Below are 24,702 nucleotides of genomic sequence, written 5' to 3' on the forward strand. Positions count from 1 at the left end.
TAACTGGCAGGAAATTTGGATGGCTTTCTAATTTTCTTTGATCTTTTTCTTTTTTTATTTCTTCTCTAATATAGGGTAATTTTGTATCTTGATGAATAATTTTATTTGTGACGAACCAAGGTGCTTGTAAAATTTTTCTTAGTGTTTTGGATTGAAATATTTGAACTAACTATTTCTATTTTTGAGTTTGAAAGTGGTTCCCCAGAGTTAGATACCGTAGGTCCAAATAGGTTTCAATGTAATTTTGTATAAAATTAATTTATTTTCAACAGATAATTTTGAATTTCGACAAAAAAGCCAATTTAGTTTGTTTCTTTTCAAATTTAAATGAAGTCGTTTGTTACAAATGTCTGTATGCCATGACGGAATGCCGTATGTCGAGATGCATACCAAAAAAACTACAAAAAAAAACTACCAGTAGTAAATAGAACTTATAGTTATAGTAAGTGGGCTTGTCTTAAACTCCACTAAAACAGATTTACTTTGGATGAAATCGAACTGATATTTTGGCAATTCATGATGCTTGATATGACTTTTCATCCAGATCGCAAAACTCCATGAGCTCAATTGCTGGGTTGGTTAGCGTTGTATAACCTGAAATTTGGAATTTTACAACAGTTTAAATCGGTAAAGTGAGTTTCAGAAATAAGAATAATGTCCAACTTATGTTTAGCAATGAACAGTTTTAATTCTTGGCATCGCTGTGCCAAACCGTTATTCAAGGTTTTAACCATTAATTGAGCTTTTTAAGAACAGTTGTAAGTAGGTCAAGTAAGGAACCTATTTGTTGAGATTGTTGCGAAATAGTTTTCGTACCTAGGGCCGAAAATGAGGTTTTGCCGGCTCGAGATAGTTTTTAAGTTCGAGACGAAGTAGCGATCAGGTTTTTACATCCCTAGGTCCGCAAAATCAGCTGACTGCTTACTTTCTTAAAACATGAAGCATATTAATTACACAACCAGTAGGCCTATCCATAACATTGCAATAGAGTAATTTTGTTGTCACCACTGCCTAGCAACTGTTTATTATTATTTTTGCTGATTCCTCAAATTATTTCTTCAAATAACCTTAAAGTTGTACTTGTGTTGACAGTGTATATTATTATTGTGGTTAATAGTGGCAATAGTGGTATAGTGTGGAGAAAAATAGCGTTCGTACCACGACCGAAATGGTTTTCGGCCCTAGGTACGAAAAATATACTATTTCTAAAATAGGGAAATAATGTTTACAAACTGGGTGACGTAAGCATATGACGGAAATAGCACACCTATGTTTTTCCTTCCACCATGTATTCAACTATTGTGCATGCCCCAGTCGAGCTGTCCCCGCTTTACAACTATTAACTAACAACCAACTTGGCAATTCATGCCGCTTGCTCATAGCTTACTGCTACCATACCGGGTACCTGCAAGGTGTACTCGCAAAAAAGTGTGCTTTAATAAATTCTTAAATCCACAATAACTTAAGAGAGTAAGCGACCATAGTCAGGCAACCAGGTACCTGCCCTGATCAACTGACAGAGCTACAGACCACGCCTGTGGTTTAATTTTGATAAAATTTGGTATAATTATGTAGGTATACTATAATCCAGAATCTCGTTTTTTTTTTTAATTTTGATTTTTTAATTGCGATTTTTCTAAAAAAAAAACCATAAAAAGACGAAAAAATTGTTGTTTTTTTCGGAAATGGCCTAAACGATTTTGATAAGGATTTAGTATGTTGTAGCCACCCTTTAAATTCTAAACAAAATACTATAACTCCCATTCCTGTAAAAATTACGGTTCAAAAGTTAAGTTATTGTAACTTGTGTTATTTTCCCCATGAAAAAACAAAAATGGATATTAAAAAACCGTTTTGGATTGAATTATTACCTTCGTGGTCCTTAAAGTTCTAAACAATTTAGTGGAACCCCCCAATATATTGGTGTAAAAATTACGATTCAAAAGTTAATGCGACTTTTGTAGTTTAACCTAATAAATTATCATAGTTACTACATAGTTACTAAATACCGATTAAATATCATTATTACTCTAATCGGATATCAATGATAAGCTAAAGGGAGATAGTAATATGTCAGGTTGCTGATTCAATAATGTAACTAAAGTGCACATTATTTTCTGTATAGGAATGATTCGTCCGACTACATCCTTGACACTAACTGTGTAACTGTACTGATCATTTTGCACTTATTCTTTGGCAACAAGTTTTCCACTTGTTGCTCTAAATTAGTGAGGAGCAACATTTAGTTGTAAACTTTTGGTTTTAAACTTTTGGTTGTAAATTTTTGGTTGCCAACTTTAGTGTAAACGCGGTTTTAGGCTATAACGCAAATTTCAGGGTGAAAATGGCGTTTGCCCCAAAAGTGCCAGGGGAAAAATTGCTTAAGTTAGAGCTTCCTAAGTCAATTCAGCCAATTAAACAAAATTTTTTTAAACATTGCACGAGTTAAGTTAATAACTAACTCTTAAGTTTATAACTAGGCTACCAAACATTGCAAAATGTCCTAGCCTATTCTAGGTTTTGTTATTAAGAGTAATTACAGAGCCATACACTTCCGAATAGGCTAGAGGGTGAAATTAAAGCAAACCTGCCGAACCTGCGTACTCAGCCGATTCCCAAGAGATTTTGACCAGGAAAGATTCTCTAAGGTCTGATGCTGCAGCTGATCTGATGACGACACTGACACTCATAACAGAACTGTGCCTAGTGTACCTGTGCCCTGTGCCACTGAGCCAGACGAACGAAGAAAAGGAACAGGGTGATCCGGGATCTCCGAGGGACAAAAGTTTTAATTTTCAATTTCAAGTGTTCACAATCCGTCCATTGATCCGGTTGAAATCGAAATAGAATTGAACGAACCCTTTGCGAGTTACATCTTCCCTCAACGATATCGATATCGAACAGTCCAAATGAAAGAAAACATCTGAGTTGCACCTGTTTTGTTTGTTTCTGTAGTTATTTATTTATTTACTAGCAGAGTACCCGTCCTTCGTACGGGGTTGGCCTATAAGTATAAAAATGCTTATTGCATTTATGGGAGAGGACACTGTTTAAGAAAATTTTGTCTTTTAATTTATACGGTATCCTATAGTGTAGCACACATCTACCATAGCCCTAATGTTCTACCACTGCACCTAAACCATGGAAAAAGTAAATACTCATTGTGTACCACAACTTTTTGTTGCTAGTTGGTTCAAATTAGCTGTGATCGTAAATGCAAAAAAACACATAACAGTGGTGCACCCTGTTGGTAAGCCTTGTAGTTTTTTAACGCTATTTAATAAATATCATAGAACCAACTTGTGCAGTTGAAACGGCTGACCATATGGGTACACTTCCATATCTGTTGGCACCTAGGAGGATTAGTTGACACAAACAACCAAATGAGTTATATTGATTATTCGATTGTTTAATTCTATATATCGATCGATATTTTCATTCGGTTGTTTTTGCCAACAGATATGGACGTGTACCCGACAAGATTCATTAATTTCTTTAAATATGAATATTCATAAGGTTAACATGAGAAAGTTTCAGAGAAACTCCAGATCCAGAGCCACTGGGGCGGAGCCTGGAAGGATTTTTGAGGTAAAAATATGTCTATATGTTAATGGGGACTGTCAGCTATCATCATACCAAATTTTTAATCTTGTCGGTTTAGTATTTTTTGCGTTTACTTGTCACAAACATCCATCCATCCATCCATGCATCCAAACTTTCTTACTTATAATATTAGTAGGATAAGTAAACTGTTGTAATATTGCATGTTTATGGATAGATTTTTATCAAACTTGGCAAATTTATTTATTTCATAGTAAGCTAATAATATTTCCCTAAAAATCACACTTCGTTACCTTCCCTGTAGGAAGCAAACCTAGGTACCAGGCAGCACAGAGGTATCTATAGAATATCTTATAAACATTTCGCTTGCATATTTAAGATATCCAACACGATTTAAGATATCTATAGATGATCGATATACAGATATTTATATTTGTTAGATATTGTGAAGAGGTTTTAATGTCACTAATTTCAACTTTCAACAGATATTAGATTTACAATATCTTAAGAACTTATAAAACTGAATACTATACGGATATCTGCTGACAGATCACAATATATAATTACATAAATTATAAAATAATAAAGATATATTCTGAAAAGCACATTTATCAGTTGAGTATTTTGAAAATGAAGATAAAAAGCCTTTGCTGACCAAGGCGGTAGCCAGGACAAACTTTCGGAGGGGGTCAGGTCAGTGGCGGTTCTAGGACCTTGTCAAGGGGGGCTCCCGGTGGGCTTGGGGGGGGGGGGGTGTGGAACAACCCCCAATATAAGACGGGGGTCCTCCCCCGGAAAATTGTTATATTTTTTAAGTAGTTTAGTGACTCTCTAAAGCAATCTTTAATGCCTAAAACTGTCTCCAATCGCAAAAAAAACTCTTATTTAACCTGTTGTTTTTCATAAGCAAATAGACATTTACAAATTTAAACTATCACAATTGCATTCATAAATTTGTAACCATACTGTAGTCTACGGCCATATCCTTCTAAAACCCGTTTGGTACTTTCTTTAGCCCCTGTAGCCCCCCCCCCCTTGGAACCACCACTACGGGTCAGTGAATGTGGATAACAGATTTAAGCACTTTCATTCAAACAACAATTCCCATGCTTATTTCTAAAATGTTAATATAGTTACATATGTAAAATATTACAGGATGATGAATCTGTTTTGTTTAATCAAAGTATTTTTGTTGAACCTTCATAGTTTTATTACCTCTTTAATAGATCGTATTTATTAATAGAATTATTATATGAAATATGAATAGTTACTGCAAAACATAATACAAAATTAAATATAATCTCCTGTTGTGGTTTCTAGTTTATAATTTAATTGCACTTTTTTAAACCTAGTGTTAATTTTTAATACTAAATTTCGGGATTTCGGGGGCGGGTTTTCTACGGCATTGTTGCTGGCACTACTTAAATATTCACGATAATTTTTAAGCTAGCCCCTAGAGATTCAAAAGTTGGTATTCCTGTTTTCAACTAGATTCAACTGTCATTCGGCTCGGCTGTTCTGTTCCAATAAGCGGACCCTTCCCCTTTCTGTTTTGCACTTTAGGAATTTTGCCGATTAGGCACTGTAAAACAAAATCGATATTAGGCACTGTGAGACAGTTTCACTTTGATATTATGCACTATAAGATGTTTTCGCTTTTAGGCACTGTGAGAATATTTTGAATTAGGTACTGTGAGATTGTGCGCTATGACATGCCACCGGAATTTTACCAGTATCGGTACGGTTAGGATTCACTTACACTACAAATCAAAGACACAATGAGCCTCCAAATATGTAATTCTTAAAAGTCATGGCTCACTTACTCTACAGATCATAGTCTATACTAGCCTCGTAAATAATATTGAAGGTTCACTTACTCTACAGATCATAGTGCCTATGAGCCAAGCGTATGAATTATTTTTAATTCAGGAATATAGACGGCTCACTTACACTACAGTTCATTTAGCTACACGTCACGCGGTTTGCAGCGCATCGTTGCAGGCGTTTATGGTAAACCAATAGAGTAGTAAGTAAAAGTAAAGATTCAACAAATAGGCTACGTATATTTGTATTTTTTAAATAGTTTATCCGTCCATTTTGTAACAAACTTAATTATTCATAGTACAATGCTTAAATAACAATTACCAGATGATGTTTGTCTTATCTGGATCATACAAGTGTGTATTATATAACCTGATATTACTCAAAATGTGTTTTATTCTATAATGTTTCGTTAAATTTAACATGAAAATCACGCTCCCTCCATTTTTAAAAGTATTCAGTACAAAAATGTAATAAATTTGCTTGCACGTAGGCCTAAATATTTATTTCGTGATGATAATTGAGGTGATGCAATACACTTATGTAATCAGTCGCAGCCGTTATAAGTGAGCCATCTAATATTTTGCCGCAGGCTTCTGGCTCATGGTCACTATGATCTGTATAGTCAGTGAACCCTCTTCATTTATTTTATTTTTTCGATGTAGTGCAAGTGAACCTTCTATACTATTTATAATATTGTTTACAAAGCTTGTATAGCATGGTGGAAGGGAAAAAAATGTTTTTTCCTACAGTTACCTAACAATGTACATGTTCTCTCACTGATTTGAGAAAGCAAAGTGGCCAATTCGCTCATCAGTGAGACAATGTTAACATTGTCTCACTCTAATTACTTTGTCTCACACCAGATTTGCATCGTGAAGGCACGAAATAGTGAGCGCGTAACATGCTGTCAACGTCGTATGCGCGCGAAATACGTTGGCAGCACTGACTGTAAATCAGCTGGTCAGCTGTTGTACTGTTGTATTTGTCACTTCGCATTAAATGTTATGTTAAAAGTTCACTTCTGTGTAAAAATAGGTTATGTTTCTTCACAAATTTATTTGTTTTATGGTAACTGTAGGAAAAGTATAATGTGCAACTCGAGTTCAAAGTACAATTGCCTCACTCGAGAAACCATTCCTCACTCGCCTACGGCTCGTGAGTAAGGATTTCTCTCGAGTGAGTCAATTGCTCACTTTTCTCACTAGTTGCACAAATAACTATTTCCTTCCACCATGCTCGTATAGACTATTATCTGTAGAGTAAGTGAGCTGTCCCCATCGTTACTCGTTAGCCTTTCCTTTGCTTTCTGCTTTGGTCTTTTTTCTGAATTTGCAAACAAATTAAAGATGGCGTCAGGTGAGTAAGATTTCTCTTACATGTTTCTGTAATTTTTATTTATAAATTTATTTGACTAATAAGTGCTTTGTTATGCTTTCAGATGTATTTACCAAACACTCATGCACTTATTGTCAAGATGAAATTAAATCACTGCGCATAAAGTGCACTGAGTGTCCATCATTTGAGCTCTGCTTGCAGGTTGGTGTACTATTTTACCCCTTCCTCTGTATATTAATGAGTATTGAGAGGGATATTTGAAATTGTTAAACTTTATGCCAAAATTAAAATACTTGATGCTTCTGTTAGGTTTTAATTGCAGTTTAATATATGTTACTATCAAGTACTTGTTTAAGCTGTTCACAGTGGATTGTCAACACTTATTTAAGTTAAATGTTTTTTATCAGAATTTATTTTACAATAAGAATATACCTAATAACAATAAGTAAACCGTAAAAAAGTGGTAGGAAGCAAGCACCTGTTCATCAACAAGTCTTGCCAAAAATTTTATCGATATATCGATCGATATTTTCATTCGAATGAGTGTAGGACGTCAAGTAAAGTGCAGCCACAGCAAGACTGTTTGGATGATATCCTAATTTTTATTGGTACTTTTTGCTATGGTCTGTAATTTCTTCTTTCACTGATTTAATCTTGATGTCATTCCTAATTGTAGTGTTAGATACGAACCCCGGTGCACCAATAATTCTTCTCAGTGTCTTAGCTTGAATCGTTCAAGAATTTCGATGTTGGATTTGCTCAAGGTCCCCCTAAGTTGAATGCTGTATGTCCAAATTGGTTCGATCATAACTTTAACTTATATAGTAACATTTTGTTAGCTAATGATAACTTAGAATTCGTAACTTACCTAAATGTAGTAGCCAATAAAGTTTTTGAATTTTTAATTCCATTTGCTGTCTCTTGCACCAGATATGAGATTTCCAATTTATTTTTTGTCAACTTAGACCTAAATATTTTACTCTGTCTGCCTCCGTTATAGCTACATTATTAATGGATACTGGAGGATTGTACTCTGTTCTCAGAGTAAAAACATTATGTTTGGTCTTGGTTTTGTTGACTTTTATCCTCCACTTTTTTAGACAAAGACAAAATATTAGATCTCATTCAAGGTAGCTTGCAGATTAATGGAAGCGACTTGAGGGTCCACATGACTTGACAACAGTGCGGTGTCATCAGCAAATGTAGCAACTGTGAAGTTTTAGCGAATTTCCCATATAGGGAATAAGCTATTACCGTAGTACTCATGGTAAGACCTGTACCCAGGACCGATTTTTTTTTCGTTTTGAGGTCCCTAGAGGCCAAAAACACCATCCGTTCAAATTCATATATATATATATATTTATATATATATATTTTATGTGTCCGTTAGCGCGATAACTTGAGCAAATACCCCCGCCGCAGCAAACCTGCAGACTAAGCGAATTTCCATTTGCCTGATTAGGTTTACACTAAAATGTCTCCTTAAAAATATCACTTTTATTCCCTATTTAAATAGAATCAGTTTAACACATACGTAGGTTTGCTGCAACAGGGAGGGTAAAACTGTTTTTTATGTAAAATGTTAATAGTTAGTAAGAAATAAAAACATTTTCCAAATTTGGGCAAAATATGTTAATAAACAAGCAAATTACAACAGTTTACTTATTCTCCATAAGAATAACATGGGAATTTTAAATTAAAAATTTTTTGGAATTTTCTCCGTAACCATTAGGCGCATTATAACGCTTCAATATACTAAATTATTTGTTTTTTTAAGCTCTACAAAATAGTTTGGAAAGAAATTGCAAAATCTTATGTTTTTTGGGTCAAAAATTGGAAAAACCCATTTTTACCCCATAAAAGCCCCCATAAACCCCCGTTCCTATGGTCCGATCATGCTGGTTTGCGAACTCGTTCGAATAAACGTAGGTTTACACGTTTGCACCGAATTTCATCAAAATCGGATCATTTTTGCTCGAGTTATCGCGCTAACGGACACATATATATATATATATATATATATATAAATATATATATATATATATATATAAATATATATATATATATATATAAATATATTTATATATATATATATATACCATAAATATATATATATATATGAATTTGAACGGATGGTGTTTTTGGCCTCTAGGGACCTCAAAACGAAAAAAAAAATCGGTCCCGGGTCCAGGTCTTACCATGAGTACTACGGTAATAGCTTATTCCCTATATGGGAAATTCGCTAAAATTATCCGATTTTGATGAAATTTGGTACAAACGTGTAAACCTACGTTTATTCGAACGAGTTCGCAAACCAGCATGATCGGACCATGGGAACGGGGGTTTATGGGGGCTTTTATGGGGCAAAAATGGGTTTTTCCCATTTTTTACCCAAAAAACATAAAATTTTGCAATTTCTTTCTAAACCATTTTGTAGAGCTTAAAAAAACAAATAATTTAGTAGCCTATATTGAATTGTTATAATGCACCTAATGGTTACAGAGAAAATTCAAAAAAATTGTAAATTTAAAATTCCCATGTTATTCTTATGGAGAATAAGTAAACTGTTGTAGTTTGCTTGTTTATTAACAGCCCATATTTTGCCCAAATTTGGAAAATGTTTTTATTTCTTACCAACTATTAACATTTCACATAAAAAACACTTTTACCCTCCCTGTTGCAGCAAACCTAAGTATGTTTTAAACTGATTCTATTTAAATATGGAATAAATGTGATATTTTTAAGGAGACCTTTTTGTGTAAATCCATTCAGGGAAATGGAAATTCGCTTAGTCTGCAGGTTTGCTGCGGCGGGGGTATTTTTTATTTTTTCACTGTTGGTTGTCAAGGCAGAAATCTTCTTAAACTGTTATCTTCAGCCATAGATAAAACATAGTCCCTTAGTAGATTTCCCATCCTCATAGAACAGCTGAAGCCAATTTTACTGTTAGCTCAATGGTTTTCCGTAGCTGTCGTGTTTTTTTACAATTTGTTTCTTGTTATTTCAGTAATTTAAAACCTCTGTATTTCTGAACTTTCTAGACTTTTCTTTAAAACGTTTTTAAACCATTCCTAAGATCTTAATAAACAAGAAAATACCTTTAAAACATTTTTTTAAGGCGCGGAATTCACTGCAAATTGCAAAAATATACGGAACTACTTCCTCAATGCGCGAAGCATATCACACGTCAAGAAACAAGGAGCGGAGTGATACGGTGACTACTTACTCTTCGGCACCTATTTGTGTTGCCAGCTGATTGGAAATAAGGATTTAATAAGCGATATATCGAACCGCATCGAAATCGATAGGCCTATATAATCCGATAATACCTCACAGGTTATATGTTAAATTATATCGACAGTACAGTAAGTTATTACACTTATCAATAAAACGCAGATTGGGGGAAGGTAGGTCGGGGCTTATGAGTATTCAATGGCTCCATTAAGTGTTTGCTTGGATTTTTGAAATCGTTTCCCCTTTAAACCAACTATTCCAAAAGATAAAAAACAATATGGTGTAACACAAATAAACGACTCGTTTTCCTAAAATCACACTTTAACTTAGGCTACCTAATCTAACCTTACTTCAAAACACTTAATAGAGCTACGAATATTCATAAACCACGGCCTGCCTTCCCTACATGCCTTTTCTGCTGTGAAACCTTATGTTCCCCTCAAGAGTTTAATGGCAAGAGTTTGCGAACATTTTACAAACACAAAAACAAATGAGTAGGCTTAGCCTAATGCTTAAGACGTCCGTTTTTTCCGGTCACCCTACATTTGACTATTTAGTTCAGTGATGGTTGAAGTGTCCAATTGAGATTGATTACCACTTAAGTTACCATCTTTTGTACCATTTACTGTCCTGTAGCCTATAGCTCGTGACACGTAAGCTGGCACGACCGATCGCTACTAGCCTAGTTCAAAAACATTATGTGCCGTCATGCGAGTTGTGCCAAACTGTCCTCGCTACCCACGTGAAGGAGCTCAAGGACACAAAACTCAGGGTGTACACCCCATGAGTCAGCAGAAATGTTTGCAGTCCAGTCTTTACCTTACCTCCACCTTCCCCAGCCTACACTGCCAGCTTACGTGTCGCAAGCTGTAAGTAAACAGTATAAATGTAAATATATGTGTCAAGAGTTATTAACTTTTTTATTTACTTTCCAGAAGTAAAATTCCTCAAAATAAAAGCAAAATAAATAAAAATATAGGTTTTGTAATCCCGTTAATCCCAGGATTAAAATAAGCTAATCCCAGAATTTCTAGGTATCACAAACCGACCGGGATTCGGGATCCCGTGATTGAGACCTCTATTAGGCTACTTCTTGTCTTTGGAGTCAATAGGCCTACCAATGATTACAGAATCCACCGCAACTGCAACAACAAAATGATCGATCATCAACTGTTTGATAATTTATAACTTATAGCAAGCTAATTCAATACATTAATATCTGTTATCAATTATTTTGTTTTTAGTGCTTTTCTGCGGGATGTGAAATAGGTTGTCACAAAAAAGATCACTCCTACGAAATTGTTGTAAGTATTAAGTTTAGTATTTAGTTGCTTTTGGCCTACAATTTATTTCCTTAATCTTGGGCTGATTTCTGTGCTTCAAATCGTAACCATGTCTAGGGGTGTGCGATGCATCGAAATTCCGATTAGATTTGATTCAGTGGTGGTCAAAAAACTATTCAATTCATGATGGAGTCAGTATCCATCTAGGAGGATTAATTATTAGGAGATTGCAAGCGAATAGGAATATACGTGTTGCGGTGAAGCCAGCTTGAGCAGAACACTAGAGGGGCACGTGGAGCTGTAGAGTGGCAAAAAGCCGCAACTATAACATCGGAGATAGGGAAAAATGCGACGCGCCCCGTTTCAAATTAAAATTGCCGCTAAACTAAAACACCTGTGTTATTCACCGATGGCATTCTTAAAGTAAATTAAATTTCCTATCGAATGGTGTAAATCATTTCTATAAAAACTAATATACAGGGTGGTAAAAAAGTCCCTGGACAGTTCAATATTTTAAAAAATATTGTAGATAGAGCTACAATACTTAGTACAAAGTTACGGGGCATAAAACTCTATTTTAACACATATTTAGTGATCCAATAACTCTTCAGGGGGACGGCCCTCAAGGAGTCGGAAGAAAATCTTAAATAGAAGCATAGGTCAATATGCACATCAAATTAAAGGTCTTTTTTAGTAGAATACAATGCCGCAAACCGCACTTCAAAAGGTTGATCCTGCGCAAAATGGCAGATGTTCAAAGATTTCTTGAATCCGCCATTTTGAATCTTTGAACGACTGCCATTTTTTACTCAGGCATTCTTTTGAGCTTGAATTTACGGCATCGTAATCTACAAGTGAAGACCTTTAATTTGATGTGCATATCGACCTATTCTTACGTTAACAATTTTCTTCCGATTCCTAGGGCTGTGCCCCCTGAGGAGAAAGCGTATAATAGCGATGTTAATTAAATGAATCTTTGAACAACTGTCATTTTGCGCAGGATCAACCTTATGAAGTGTGGTTTGCGGCATTGTATTCTACTAAAAAAGACCTTTAATTTGATGTGCATATTGACCTATGCTTCTATTTAAGATTTTCTTCCGACTCCTTGAGGGCCGTCCCCCTGAAGAGTTATTGGATCACTGAATATGTGTTAAAATAGAGTTTTATGCCCTGTAACTTTGTACTAAGTATTGTAGCTCTATCTACATTATTTTTTAAAATATTGAACTGTCCAGGGACTTTTTTACCACCCTGTATATTATTTGCTTTTGAAGATCAAAGTTGAATGAATTGTCTGGACTTTTGAACATATGATTACCTTAATTACGATTTTGAAATAAACATGATGTTTCTACATAAATAATTTATTTATTCGTGTTCCCTAAGAGTTTCTCGAAATAAAAATAATATACTTACCAATATTTCACTGGAGTATTAAAAAAAGAACCGTATTAACATTTTTTCATTTTTACAGTTTTTGAAACAAGCTTATTAATTTGACGTTTTAAATCAAAAATACAATTTTGATGATACAGTAGAACCTTGATAACAAGACTCTCATGGGGATTATAAAATTAAGTCCCTGGTTATCAAGGTTGACTTCTTATCAGGGTTTGCAATAACATGTGTTTAGAGGTAAAATAAATTCAAGGGGATTTGAAAAATACACTTGTTATCAAGAGTGACTTGTTATCGAGGGTCTTCTTATCGAGATTCCACTGTAATATAAATATTAAATTAGCATTCCTAATTATTTACTCAAATTTATTGAATTTCCCTATAGGGAAGTAGCTATTACCGTAGGTCTCATGGTAAGACCTAGGCCCGGGACCGATTTACTTTTTATTTTGATGTCCCCAGAGGCCAAAAACACCATTCGTTCAAATTTATATATATATATATATATATATATATATATCAAATTTATATATATAAAATATGTGTCCATCCGCACAATAACTTGAGTAATTTTTTTCCGATTTTGATGAAATTAGGTTAGGTTAGGTTTGAAGATGTAAGGCGGGATAAACTTGAATGAGTTCGCGAACCAGCATGATCGGACCATGGGAACGGGGTTTAACGGGGGGTTTTATTGTGTAAAAATGGGTTTTTCTAATTTTTTACCCTTAACCCTCCAAGTGTCCATAGTATTGGTCTTAATGTCCGCCCATTTATTGCGCAATCGCAGAGTTTTATTAAAATGTATCTTAGAAACTTAAAAACAATGTAAAGTATACTGTTTTATGTATCATTTTGTTTGGAAAATTATGGGCATCGTAACATATAAAACATTACAAAAAAAATGTTCAACAATTTTTGTGGGGTTAACATTTCTCAAAAATTATAAAATAAATGAAAAAAAATTATGTTTGCGCTCAATAAATTGTTATAATTTATAGGTCTACAAATATTTTAAAATAGCCACTTTGTTTTATAACATTTTATGGGGATTCCAAAAATATAATAATATAAGGAAGTAGGTTTGCAAATAAATAAGTTATGGGCAAAAAACATATTTCGTACATAGCGTTTAGCTAAGAATGCATAGCCTAACCATAGCTAGGAATCTGGCTGATAATTTACATCAATATCACTACCTACTTCTTCAGGATCATCATCCAGCCCTTCAAAATTACTTAAATCTTCTTATAATACACCACGTATATCACTACTTTTGATTTTTAACACTAAAACAATGATAAACGTAATAAAACACATCAGTAATCGGTGCGAGGTTAACCAAGTTGTTTACAAATACGCACGTCAGCTGTCTGCTACAATATTTTCGGAACTGAAATGAAAAGCGTCTAGAAACAGACATCAGGAGAAAGCTCAGAATCTGCCGAAAACAACGATACCAATTTTCGATCCAGTTCAATCTGATTCAGTCAGTCCCAGAGCCTTCGCCGTAAACGATGTTTGTGTGTCGCAAAAGCGACGCATAACACCACAGCGGGTGTGTTGTGCGTCGATTAAGCGACGCTTAACATTCGGAGGGTTAAAACACAAAATTTATCAATTTTTCTCCAGACCTTTTTAAAGAGCTTAAAAAAACAAATAATTTAGTATATGATAGTGTTTTTGTACGGCGATTGGTTATGGAGAAAATTCAATAAAATTTTAATTTAAAATTCCCATGTTATTCTTATGGAGAATATTATAATATGTTGTAGTTGGCTTGTTTATGGATATATTTTGATCAAACTTGGCGGATTTATTTATTTCATACTAAGCTATTGATATTTTAATAAAAAACACACTTTATTAGTTTTCCTGTAGCAGCTAACTTAGGTACTCGTTACAGAAATGTTAATTTAAAAGATTAATTGAAAATCAATCCAGGCAAATGGAAATTCGCTTAGTCAGCAGGTTTGCTGCAGGGGGGGGTATTTAATACCATTTAATGCTAGTTTTAAGGCATTTTTATGCTAGGCAGGTAATTTGAGATAGCCGAAGTCAAGAAAAAATTCAATGCGGTGTTCGCACAGCCATTCCAATTAAATTACAAACAAAAAAATTAAAACATTTTCTTGGCCATTAAATTTTTGATTTTTTTAATGTCATGTTAAGCCATATTTTGAGAGCTTGATGATAAGAAATAACAAATAAACTTTGAGTAAAAAGTGAAATCTTTAAGTTCTCGCATCTTCTGGATTCTAATTTAATATATTAATTTTGATCGCATGATATAGTCATAAATAAATCTTTTAGGTACTTGACTGTTATTTCAGTAACTAAATCTCTAATATGACATTCTTAACGGTCCTAAATAATTTTTTGGTGTGTTCGTTATTACGTATGTTTCTGAACACAATGCCTCCCCTCTCGCCGCGGTACGGCGCGCGGTCGGACTGGCTTCAACGAAACTCGAGCGCGTCCTCTCCTTAATGTTTCATCCTCCTAGGTATCCATATACGAAAAACGCCTGCAGAAAGTCAATGTGACAATAGTGCAATACAGGAGCGCGATGTTGTTGCGTTTCCTTTGCAAAGAGTTTTTTTATTCTTTGCATGTAAATATTGCTTTAATTGTTTAATAATTTTTTTTTACATTGCAAATTATGAAAAGTTATATGTTAAGTGAGAAATATTTTACTGCTGTAAACATAACCAAAAGAAGTCACTTTAAAATCATTCTAAAAGTTAACCCAAGTCTAAAAAATTACTGATGTTTTAGACTGATAAATTTGGTATTTTTGTAGGTCTGAAGCGATGTAGCCTACACCTTGAATTTTGAAGGTCTGATTATATTCTCTCTTTTTATCAATAAACCAATTGAAAGTTTCAGTACCTATAAATCATAGAAATGTTTTTATTTGTTTACACCAAAATAAATCTTTATTTGTAAAATCAATATTATAAAATAGGTAAAATGCTTAACAATATGATTCTGTAAGTAAAAATTATGAAATAAGCAGTGTTGGGGAAGCTACTTTTAAAATGTAGCTAGCTACAACTACTGCTACATTTCCAAAAAAGTAGCTTAGCTACAGCTACAGCTACAGTTCCGAAAAAGTAGCTAGCTACAACTACAGCTACAATGAAATGTAGCTACAGCTACAATTTTAGCTACTTTTCCAAAGATGTTACTTTTTATTCCACGCACATTAGGTAAAAGTAAAATTAACTGCAACTAAATTTTTACTGAACAAACATTTAAAAAAATGTCAGTATTGTATCTAACATTACTTGGAAAACAAATTATTCCTAGATTGTATTTAATTTTTTGGCATTATAAATCTAACATTACAACAATAGAACCAAATAGTTGGGTGTCCCATCATATTTAGTACTTATTTTTAAATATTGCATTATTTTTAAGCATCTTAGCCTATACGTAAATTTCATTGAGTTCAAAGGACATAAAACCAAACTATATTTTAAAAGCTCATTTTATTTCTTTAATATAGATTCATTTATAGATGTCTTATATCAACAATTAAGACCAATAAAACTGTAAAACGATTATTTAAAAATACTTTTTTGTGTTACAGAGCCTAGCCTACTAAAATTGGAGTTTATTGCCTTTCTTTACTTTTAATGTTAAAAACGGCATTGCTTTAACTTTTAAAGTGATAAGTTACTTGTTCTATGAATAACACTTTTCAATGTCAAGAAATCATCCTTTATTGTCATTATGCATGGGCAAATTGTGCTTCAACCTAGTTGGTACAGAAAACAGTATTCAGCAACTTATCCTGAAATCGGCTTTTAATTTAAACATGTTGAAATTTGTAAAGTAAAAATAACATGTAGGCGTACTTGGCTATGTAACAAGTTGGCTATAGTAGGCTTGTTCTTGCAAGGACTAAACAGATATATTCCTAATTATTGAACTTGGAACTTGGTATTCGTCTTAAACCATAGAATAGCCTAGGAATACAAGAGCAGGAGCAAACTATGCTATTTTTTCAATGTAAGTTTCATGTTATATGGAGATTTTTTCGTTACAATTATCATTTAGTCTAGGCATATCTTAAATCACATCAGGTAATTTCCTCTTTGTTAATTTAGTAAACCTTTGAAAAATCTTCGTAATCTAACCAAGGAAGGGCTTGTGATAATGAACCACAATCAACAGCTGAAGCAAAGGTTGATAGACCAGCTTTCGAGCTTTCTCATTATTTTAAGGTTTAGTGTTGGTTTCCATTAAAACCCAAGTTGAAACACTATCGGTATAATAAACAAACTAAATTGATTACTAATTTCCCTGTCAATCACTTGGAAGCATTCAATAGCTTCTCTTGTCACCGGACTGGACTGGTAACATTTAAACGTCGTCTGTATCTAGCGATTTTATTTTATCTTACAGTAATCATAGAGGAGTAAATTAAGGAAATGAAAGCCAAAAATGTGGATAACACTCATTTAATGGCCTCCATGTCCACACGACGTTGTAATAGGGAATGAAACGGCTGCAACCAGCTGTATGAAGGCAAGAAAGTAAGGCCTAATTTTTTTGAAAATCTCAGTTTGAAAGAGGTTGTTTCACGTAAGGTTGAGGTTATGATAAAAATCACTATCTCAAACAATGTTAATGTAGCGAGAAAAGTAGCTAAAATTCCGCTACAACTACTTTAAAAATGTAGCTAGCTACAGCTAAAGCTACAAAATCTTAAAAGTAGCGTAGCTACAAAAAAAGTAGCGCGCTACTGTAGCGTCGCTACTTGTAGCGCGTTACTTCCCAACACTGGAAATAAGCTAGTAAAGCAGCTAACTGACATTTCCAGCAATACAGGTTCTTCTAATATATGATTGAAAACAAATATTTTATTCACCTAAAATTCATATATGTCATATGTATGAATAGGCCTACCACATCAACCAAAATTTGCATTACACAAAATGTGGTAAATATTATTAATTATTGTTATTTCCCTCCATTGACAAGAATGAATAGAAAAATGCCGTATTGCTTCGAATCGAATCGTTGTTTCGAATCAAACATTTTTTGCTGCTTTGCACGCCCCTATGTAGCAGTGTGTCTAGACTGATTGAGAAATCAGAATGTTTAATTTAGTTTCAATGGAATTTAAAACTCCCTAGGAATAAGCATCGATAGTTTTCAGGGGAAAAATATCAATAGTCAATTAAATTTTCATTTTAGCAAATTTCCCTATATATTGAGTTTTTTGCCTTCTTTATGCCTCAGATTAACCTAGCTACTAGCTAGATTGGCAGTTTCTCATTCACATTAGAAAGACAAATTATCGGTCTTAATTGATTATGATGCAGGAGTCACCTGAAATTCAGTACAGATTAATACATTTTTGTCAGCATTTAACAAGCACACCCCAACAATGTAGGTAGTCATCTCACTCTCACTCTACTCTTGTCTAAGTCTGGTCCATTTGGCAACATTTATTTATTCAGTATTTCATCAGCCATTCAATGGGAATACTGTTAGTACAAAAGTTAAATTTTTTGCTAAGACCACCATTCAAATTATCATTAAAACTAATACAATTTAGTAATGGAAAAAAGACTTCCATATTTCAATATTTGTCCAAAAACAATAATGTTCAATAAAAACATCAGTAAACTACCATAGATGTAAAAAAATATCGAATATCAACAAAAACATTGATATAAAAAAAAAAAAAAAAAAACAATGGCTAATGATGCTTGTCCCTAAAATAACCCTTTTCTTTATGGTCCATATATAGGCCTAGCTGTGCGATCGCTTATTCTTATTCTTAAAAATTCTGGCAGATTTTACAGCTGCCTGGATGGGAATCATGTAGCTATCAAAAGTATAATCTAATAAAATATATTGACAATTAATCGCAAGTCACAATAGAAGACCCTTAACAAAATATAATATCATGCAATCGATAATATTGTGCAATGATAATCAATTTCAATTGGTTTCATTTTTGTTCAAGGAAAGGCTCTAGGCCAGGATTTTGAATTGTAGAACAAGGAGGATAGCAGCTAGCTTACCTTGAAAATGTAGGTAGGCCATAGAACATGTAGAAAAACACTGTGCACACAATATTTCGTCCCCGGAAGGACTTTTTCAAATGTAGAGAAAGAGTTTACAAATTACAAAATGGGCAAATTTCAAGGTAAAATAGCTGCTATCCTCCTTTTAGCGAATTTCCCATATAGGGAATAAGCTATTACCGTAGTACTCATGGTAAGACCTGAACCCGGGACCGATTTTTTTTTTTGTTTTGAGGTCCCTAGAGGCCAAAAACACCATCCGTTCAAATTCATATATATATATATTTATATATATATATATATTTATATATATATATATTTATATATATATATATTTATATATATATATATATATGTCCGTTAGCGCGATAACTCGAGCAAAAATGATCCGATTTTGATGAAATTTGGTACAAACGTGTAAACCTACGTTTATTCGAACGAGTTCGCGAACCAGCATGATCGGACCATGGGAACAGGGGTTTATGGGGGCTTTTATGGGGTAAAAATGAGTTTTTCCTATTTTTGACCCAAAAAACATAAAATTTTGAAATTTCTTTCCAAACTATTTTGTAGAGTTTAAAAAAACAAATAATTTAGTATATTGAAGCGTTATAATGCGCCTAATGGTTACGGAGAAAATTCCAAAAAATTGTTAATTTAAAATTCCCATGTTATTCTTATGGAGAATAAGTAAACCGTTGTAGTGTGCTTGTTTATTAACATATTTTGCCCAAATTTGGAAAATGTTTTTATTTCTTACTAACTATTAACATTTTACATAAAAAAAACACTTTTACCCTCCCTGTTGCAGCAAACCTAAGTATGTGTTAAACTGATTCTATTTAAATAGGGAATAAATGTGATATTTTTAAGGAGACATTTTAGTCTAAATCCAATCAGGCAAATGGAAATTCGCTTAGTCTGCAGGTTTGCTGCGGCGGGGGTATTTCTACAATTCAATAACTTTGGTTTTAGTTATTCAAAGTGCCATATAAGCTGTTCCACCATACCAAAACATAATTAGCCCGTTGAGTGCGGTGGCGTCTCGCCCCGAGATGCTCCATTATCGTAGCTTTACCGAGCTATTCTTGTAACAAGACGGCCGAGGTTGCGCAAGAAATGCCGGTGTCTTGGAGCGAGATGATTAGAAAATCACTTCTTACAGGCCATATCATCATATTTCGGTATAACTGGCTGCAAATTGCACCAAATGCAACAGAAGAGCGTTAGCAACAAGTACGAGTCATGTTTTTTTAAGTAAGTACGGTTTTAAAATAAAACAAAAAACAGTATACTTATTGTAATAATTTTATTTTTATTTGAAAGCCGGTATCTTAATCTACAAATTTCGACATAGTTTCCATCAATATTAAGGCATTTATCATATCGTTCCAAGACCTTTTGCATTCCTTTCTCAAAGAATTTTACCGCCTGACTGGATAACCACTTTGTCACTGCCGTTTTGACCTCATCATCGTTGTCCAGGCGCTGACCACCAAGATGTTGACTCTGGTGTAACATAAGACAAGAACTGACTTTGACTTAATAAATCATCTCCTTTCTCTTTGTAGCACTCAAGAAAAGTCAATGCACTGCCAAAGTCACGCTTGGTTTTGTGTACCTCAGTCAACATTTTCGGCACCCAGCGTAAGCACAATTTTCAGTACTCAATTTTTCAGTCACAATATCATAAAAGACACTTCTCTAAATTAAAGGAAACTCATAAGATAATGATGAGGTCCTAAACCGTCTGTTCTCTCTCACTTTTTCATTGACTTTACACACCAATTCATCGCTTCAATGACAGATGGCTGCCCAGTGTGTTGCTCCTCATTAACGTTGGTGCGGCAGTCCTTAAATGCCCTTACCCACTTGCGTACCATTCCGTCACTCATAATGTTCTCACTATACACTTCACTAATTCTTCAATGAATTTCAATGGCTTTTCCACCTTTAGCACTTAAAAATTGAATTACAGCACGCACCTCACAGTTGGCGGCAGTCTCAATTGGCGGCACCATTTTGAATGCTCCAAACCGGATGTAAACACGGCCGATTGTTGCCAAATTTCTGGTGCAGGCTTGCCAATAGATGCGCAAATGTCCAAAATGCCAAAGGCAGCGCTGGAACGGAGAAATTTAAAAACGGTACTTATAAAACATGCCTCGTATTTTGCTCTTATGGCTGTGCTAAATTTTGTGTAGATCACTTCAGCCGTTCAGGAGGAGTATTTGTAAAACAAAAGCAGGAGTGTTGTATTTTAAGAGCTTCGCTCCGCTCAACAATCAAAAGTAAACACAATGAGCCTTATCTTTGTTATATTGCTGATGCTTGTGCAACTCGTAAATTTTCTATTTTTATTTTCACATGATCCAAATCAATGTCGGCAGGGGGGGGGGGCGCAACTACCTCTGTGGTCCCATGGCACATACTAACTGGGGGCCTGGCTATGTCGTCATCAGTCCCCAGTCCGAAATATTTTGTTGTGTGACAGTGCATGAGAGTAGACAGGGTCAGTGCCAGTATTGATGTCATCACGGAGCTATTGTTCAAAATTGATTTTTTTCTTCTTAAACTATATTTTCTACAATTAAAATTTTATGTCTCAAAAACATTAAATTGGGAGCCTTTTTTTGTCCTAGGACGCTAGGCACGAGCCTGGAATTGTTTTTCACATTACTTCAGGCTAGACCTAGGGGTTACGGCATTATCACTTAGATAAAATCCATTGGTGATTTGGAGGGATTTGAACCCGGGACCCCAGGAACCAGAGTCCCGCGCTCTAACGACTAGACCAGCTCGCTCCCCAAATTGGGAGCCTACTGCATATCTGTATGGGCCGGAATAGTTGAATATGCTATGCTTATTTTTTATTTTACTACACTAGGATTTTGAATATAGGATTTATAATTAGAAAAAAAATTGAGTTAGTGTGATTTTGTAACAATTATATAAGGTAATCAATATATTTTTATTTTGACAACTTATTCCTTGGGTTGGGCTAAATTCCTGAGATTAATTTTTGGTACCAAAGATAAAAAATAATAAAATATTTTTAAGATTATACAAAGGATAAGTTTTAAATAAAATTTCTGCCCGAATCTTCTTTCTAATGCAACAACAAAATTTATGATGTACAGCATCATATTTTTGTGCCGGCACGACCAAAATCAGTATGATAATATCCTATTGTAAGACAACGCAGTCTTAATAGTCTTAATATTGCATCCACATACCAAAAAGACCATAAAATTCGTTAAAACTATTAATTCTATTATTTCCAAAATGGCGGCCATTTTCCAAAATGGCGGCAAACTTGAAAAGTGGAAAAATGTGTATTTTATGGTCTTTTTGGTATGTGGATGCAATATTAAGACTTCTTTGACTTATTTACACTTCACATTTTCGCTATAAACCTACTTGTTTAGGAGCTACGATGTAAAATGTACACCGGAAGTCATTTTTCCATAGGCTGTAACTCCTAAACGAGTGGGTTTATCGAAAAAATGTCAAGAATAAAAAAGTTTTTAAATTGCCTGTTCTATCCGAAAACATGATAAAATATAGGGTGTTCCATAAGAAATTTCAAAGTTGGCCGCCATTTTGGAAAATGGCGGCTGAATTTAGAAAAAAATAAAATCATATTTTTAACTGCCACAAAAAATAAAGGAATGTCCCCCATTTAAAGTTTTCTCTAATTCTTACCGTTTCCGATATCTCAATGGTGGCCTCCTTGAGTTGATCACCCTGTATATATATGTGTCCGTTAGCACGATAACTCAAGCAAAAATGATCCGATTTTGATGAAATTTGGTATAAACGTGTAAACCTACATTTATTCGAACAAGTTTGCGAACCAGCATGATCGGACCATGGGAACGGGGGTTTACAGGGGGTTTTATGGGGTAAAAATAGGTTTTCCCATTTTTGACCCAAAAAACATAAAATTTAGCAATTTCTTTCCAAACCATTTTGTAGAGCTTAAAAAAACAAATAATTTAGTACAGTCTAACCTTGATATAAGGAACCTCGATACAACAAATTCCTTGATATAACGAATTTTTTTAAATCCCCTAGAACTCTTCATAAGACACAATGTATATTTTACCTCTACATAACGAACAAACCATAACAACGACCTTGATTTAACGAATTTTTTGTGATTTCGGCTAAAATAAGACACCTCAATATAGCGAATTTATCATTGTCATAACCTCTACATTGCGAATTTAACCTCTGCATAACGAATTGTCTACGTCTTTCCCTCGATATAACGAATCCCTCAACCCATTATTGTTTTTGAAAAATCTGTTTCCACACCCCATTATTGTTTTTTAAAAATCTGTTTCTTTATCAAATGAAATGGAAAGGTGACGTCATCGCTTGCGCTAACATTCGTCTGCTCCGTTTTACACATCTCTGTCTGCTGTCGCTGCGCGCGCTATGTTGCAACGGAGAACTGATTTCATTCACTGAGGACTGATGACGACGTAATGTTTAGTAAGCTGTGATTGGGCGATAAGTAACTATGGTGAATTGTACAATTTTTGGATAAAGAGAAACCTAAGAAAGAATATAAAACAAAACCAAAGAGAAAGAATAGCAACATCGTTATTTTAACATTCCTTTTTCGAGTGTTTTTATTATCTTTAAGTTGGCTATGATTATACACTTTTATAATGACTTATCTAATAATTTATTGTTTTCAATACGATTTGTTTCAACTAGCAACACCAATGCTATAGTTAATGATTATTATTGACATTCGTCTGTTGTGATAAATAAAGCCTACCGGCCTATCACGAGGAGTAGCTTACAAAACTTTCTACTACTGTTTTGTTTTGTTCTTTACATGGTTTATGACTACGCAATACAGTGTTTGGCTCGGTTTTAGGAGGGTTAGAACAAGCTGTGATTTTAAACTTACAGTTTTTAACCTGTACCAAGGTCAATGCCATTTTCATGATTGCGCAATATTCAAGATCCCTCCCCTTTTTTATGCCGGATAATTTAGGTTCTACTGTACAATGTAAACACTGTACTGTAAAGTATTGTAGCCTATGCTACTTTAATTGTGTTTTAATGGTGTCTAATCCCGACCTATATTGACCGACGCTGGTTCTGAACCTCGACTAGCGAAATTTCTGCAAACATAACCTCTATATAACGAACCTCGTTTTAACGAAATCCTTGATATAACGAATATTCAGTTCGGTCCCTTCAGATTCGTTATACTGAGGTTGGACTGTATATTGAAGCGTTATTATGCGCCTAATGGTTACGGAGAAAATTCTAAAAAATGTAAACTTATAATTCCCATGTTATTCTTATGGAGAACAAGTAAACTGTTGTAGATTGCTTGTTTATGAACATACTAGCTGTACCCCGTTTAACTTCATGAGTATTCGCATGGCTCAATCACGTCCCGGTTGAAGTTCGTTCGCTACGCTCACTCACCGTTAGGTTGGAGCTCGTTCGCTGCGCTCACTTGTTTTCAGGTTAGCTCGTTCGCTACGCTAACTCGCCTCCAGGTTGATGTTCGTTCGCTACGCTCACTCACCTTTTGGTTGCAAATTAGCTGTTGTCATAAATTTTAAAAAGTCATCCCTTTTATTGTTTATAATCTAAATATATACCAGGACGTGATTGAGCCATTCGAATAGTTATGAAGTTAAACGGGGCAAAGCCCGCGGTTACAGCTAGTACTTTGATAAAGGTTTTTATGTTTTAATATTTAACATTGGAGAATTTAAACGCTGTTAAGTGCACAGGTGTGCTGCGATTGGGGTTTAATACATTTGGACTTATTCAAAAGTAAAATAGTTTTCTGTGCTGCACTCTGTAGACTCTGTTTACATTGTGGCACTATTTCAAATCATGACTAATGCTAATACAGAATGTTGTAATTATTCAAACCTACAAAATAGTTGGTGAAAGTAAACATCTGCTTTTAAATTATATTTATTTGTAAACATTGTAGATCAAAAAGTCTGACATTGGCCCACTTAAAACCCTCT

The 24,702-nt window shown here is 34.3% G+C and overlaps 1 protein-coding gene across 4 annotated transcripts in view; it reads left to right on the forward strand.

Moving 5' to 3' along the window:
• The first annotated feature begins 6,729 nt into the window (after nt 1–6,729).
• LOC128983071 (transcriptional adapter 2B-like) overlaps nt 6,730–24,702 on the forward strand; it is an 84,337-nt gene continuing 66,364 nt past the window's right edge. For 3 of the 4 annotated variants that reach the window (XM_054402217.1, XM_054402215.1, XM_054402218.1), the window contains exons 1-3: nt 6,730–6,741; nt 6,824–6,921; nt 11,199–11,258. In XM_054402217.1, coding sequence (XP_054258192.1) covers nt 6,732–6,741; nt 6,824–6,921; nt 11,199–11,258 — 168 coding nt within the window. In that variant the 5' untranslated portion in view covers nt 6,730–6,731. The remainder of the gene's footprint in view (nt 6,742–6,823; nt 6,922–11,198; nt 11,259–24,702) is intronic. The other variant, XM_054402216.1, reaches the window with a different exon arrangement.

This window comes from Macrosteles quadrilineatus, unplaced genomic scaffold (genome assembly GCF_028750875.1).
Source record: "Macrosteles quadrilineatus isolate MER2022 unplaced genomic scaffold, UCM_ALF_1.0 Scaffold_1__1_contigs__length_201487025, whole genome shotgun sequence".
In the NCBI taxonomy this organism is placed as follows: Eukaryota; Metazoa; Arthropoda; class Insecta; order Hemiptera; family Cicadellidae; genus Macrosteles; species Macrosteles quadrilineatus.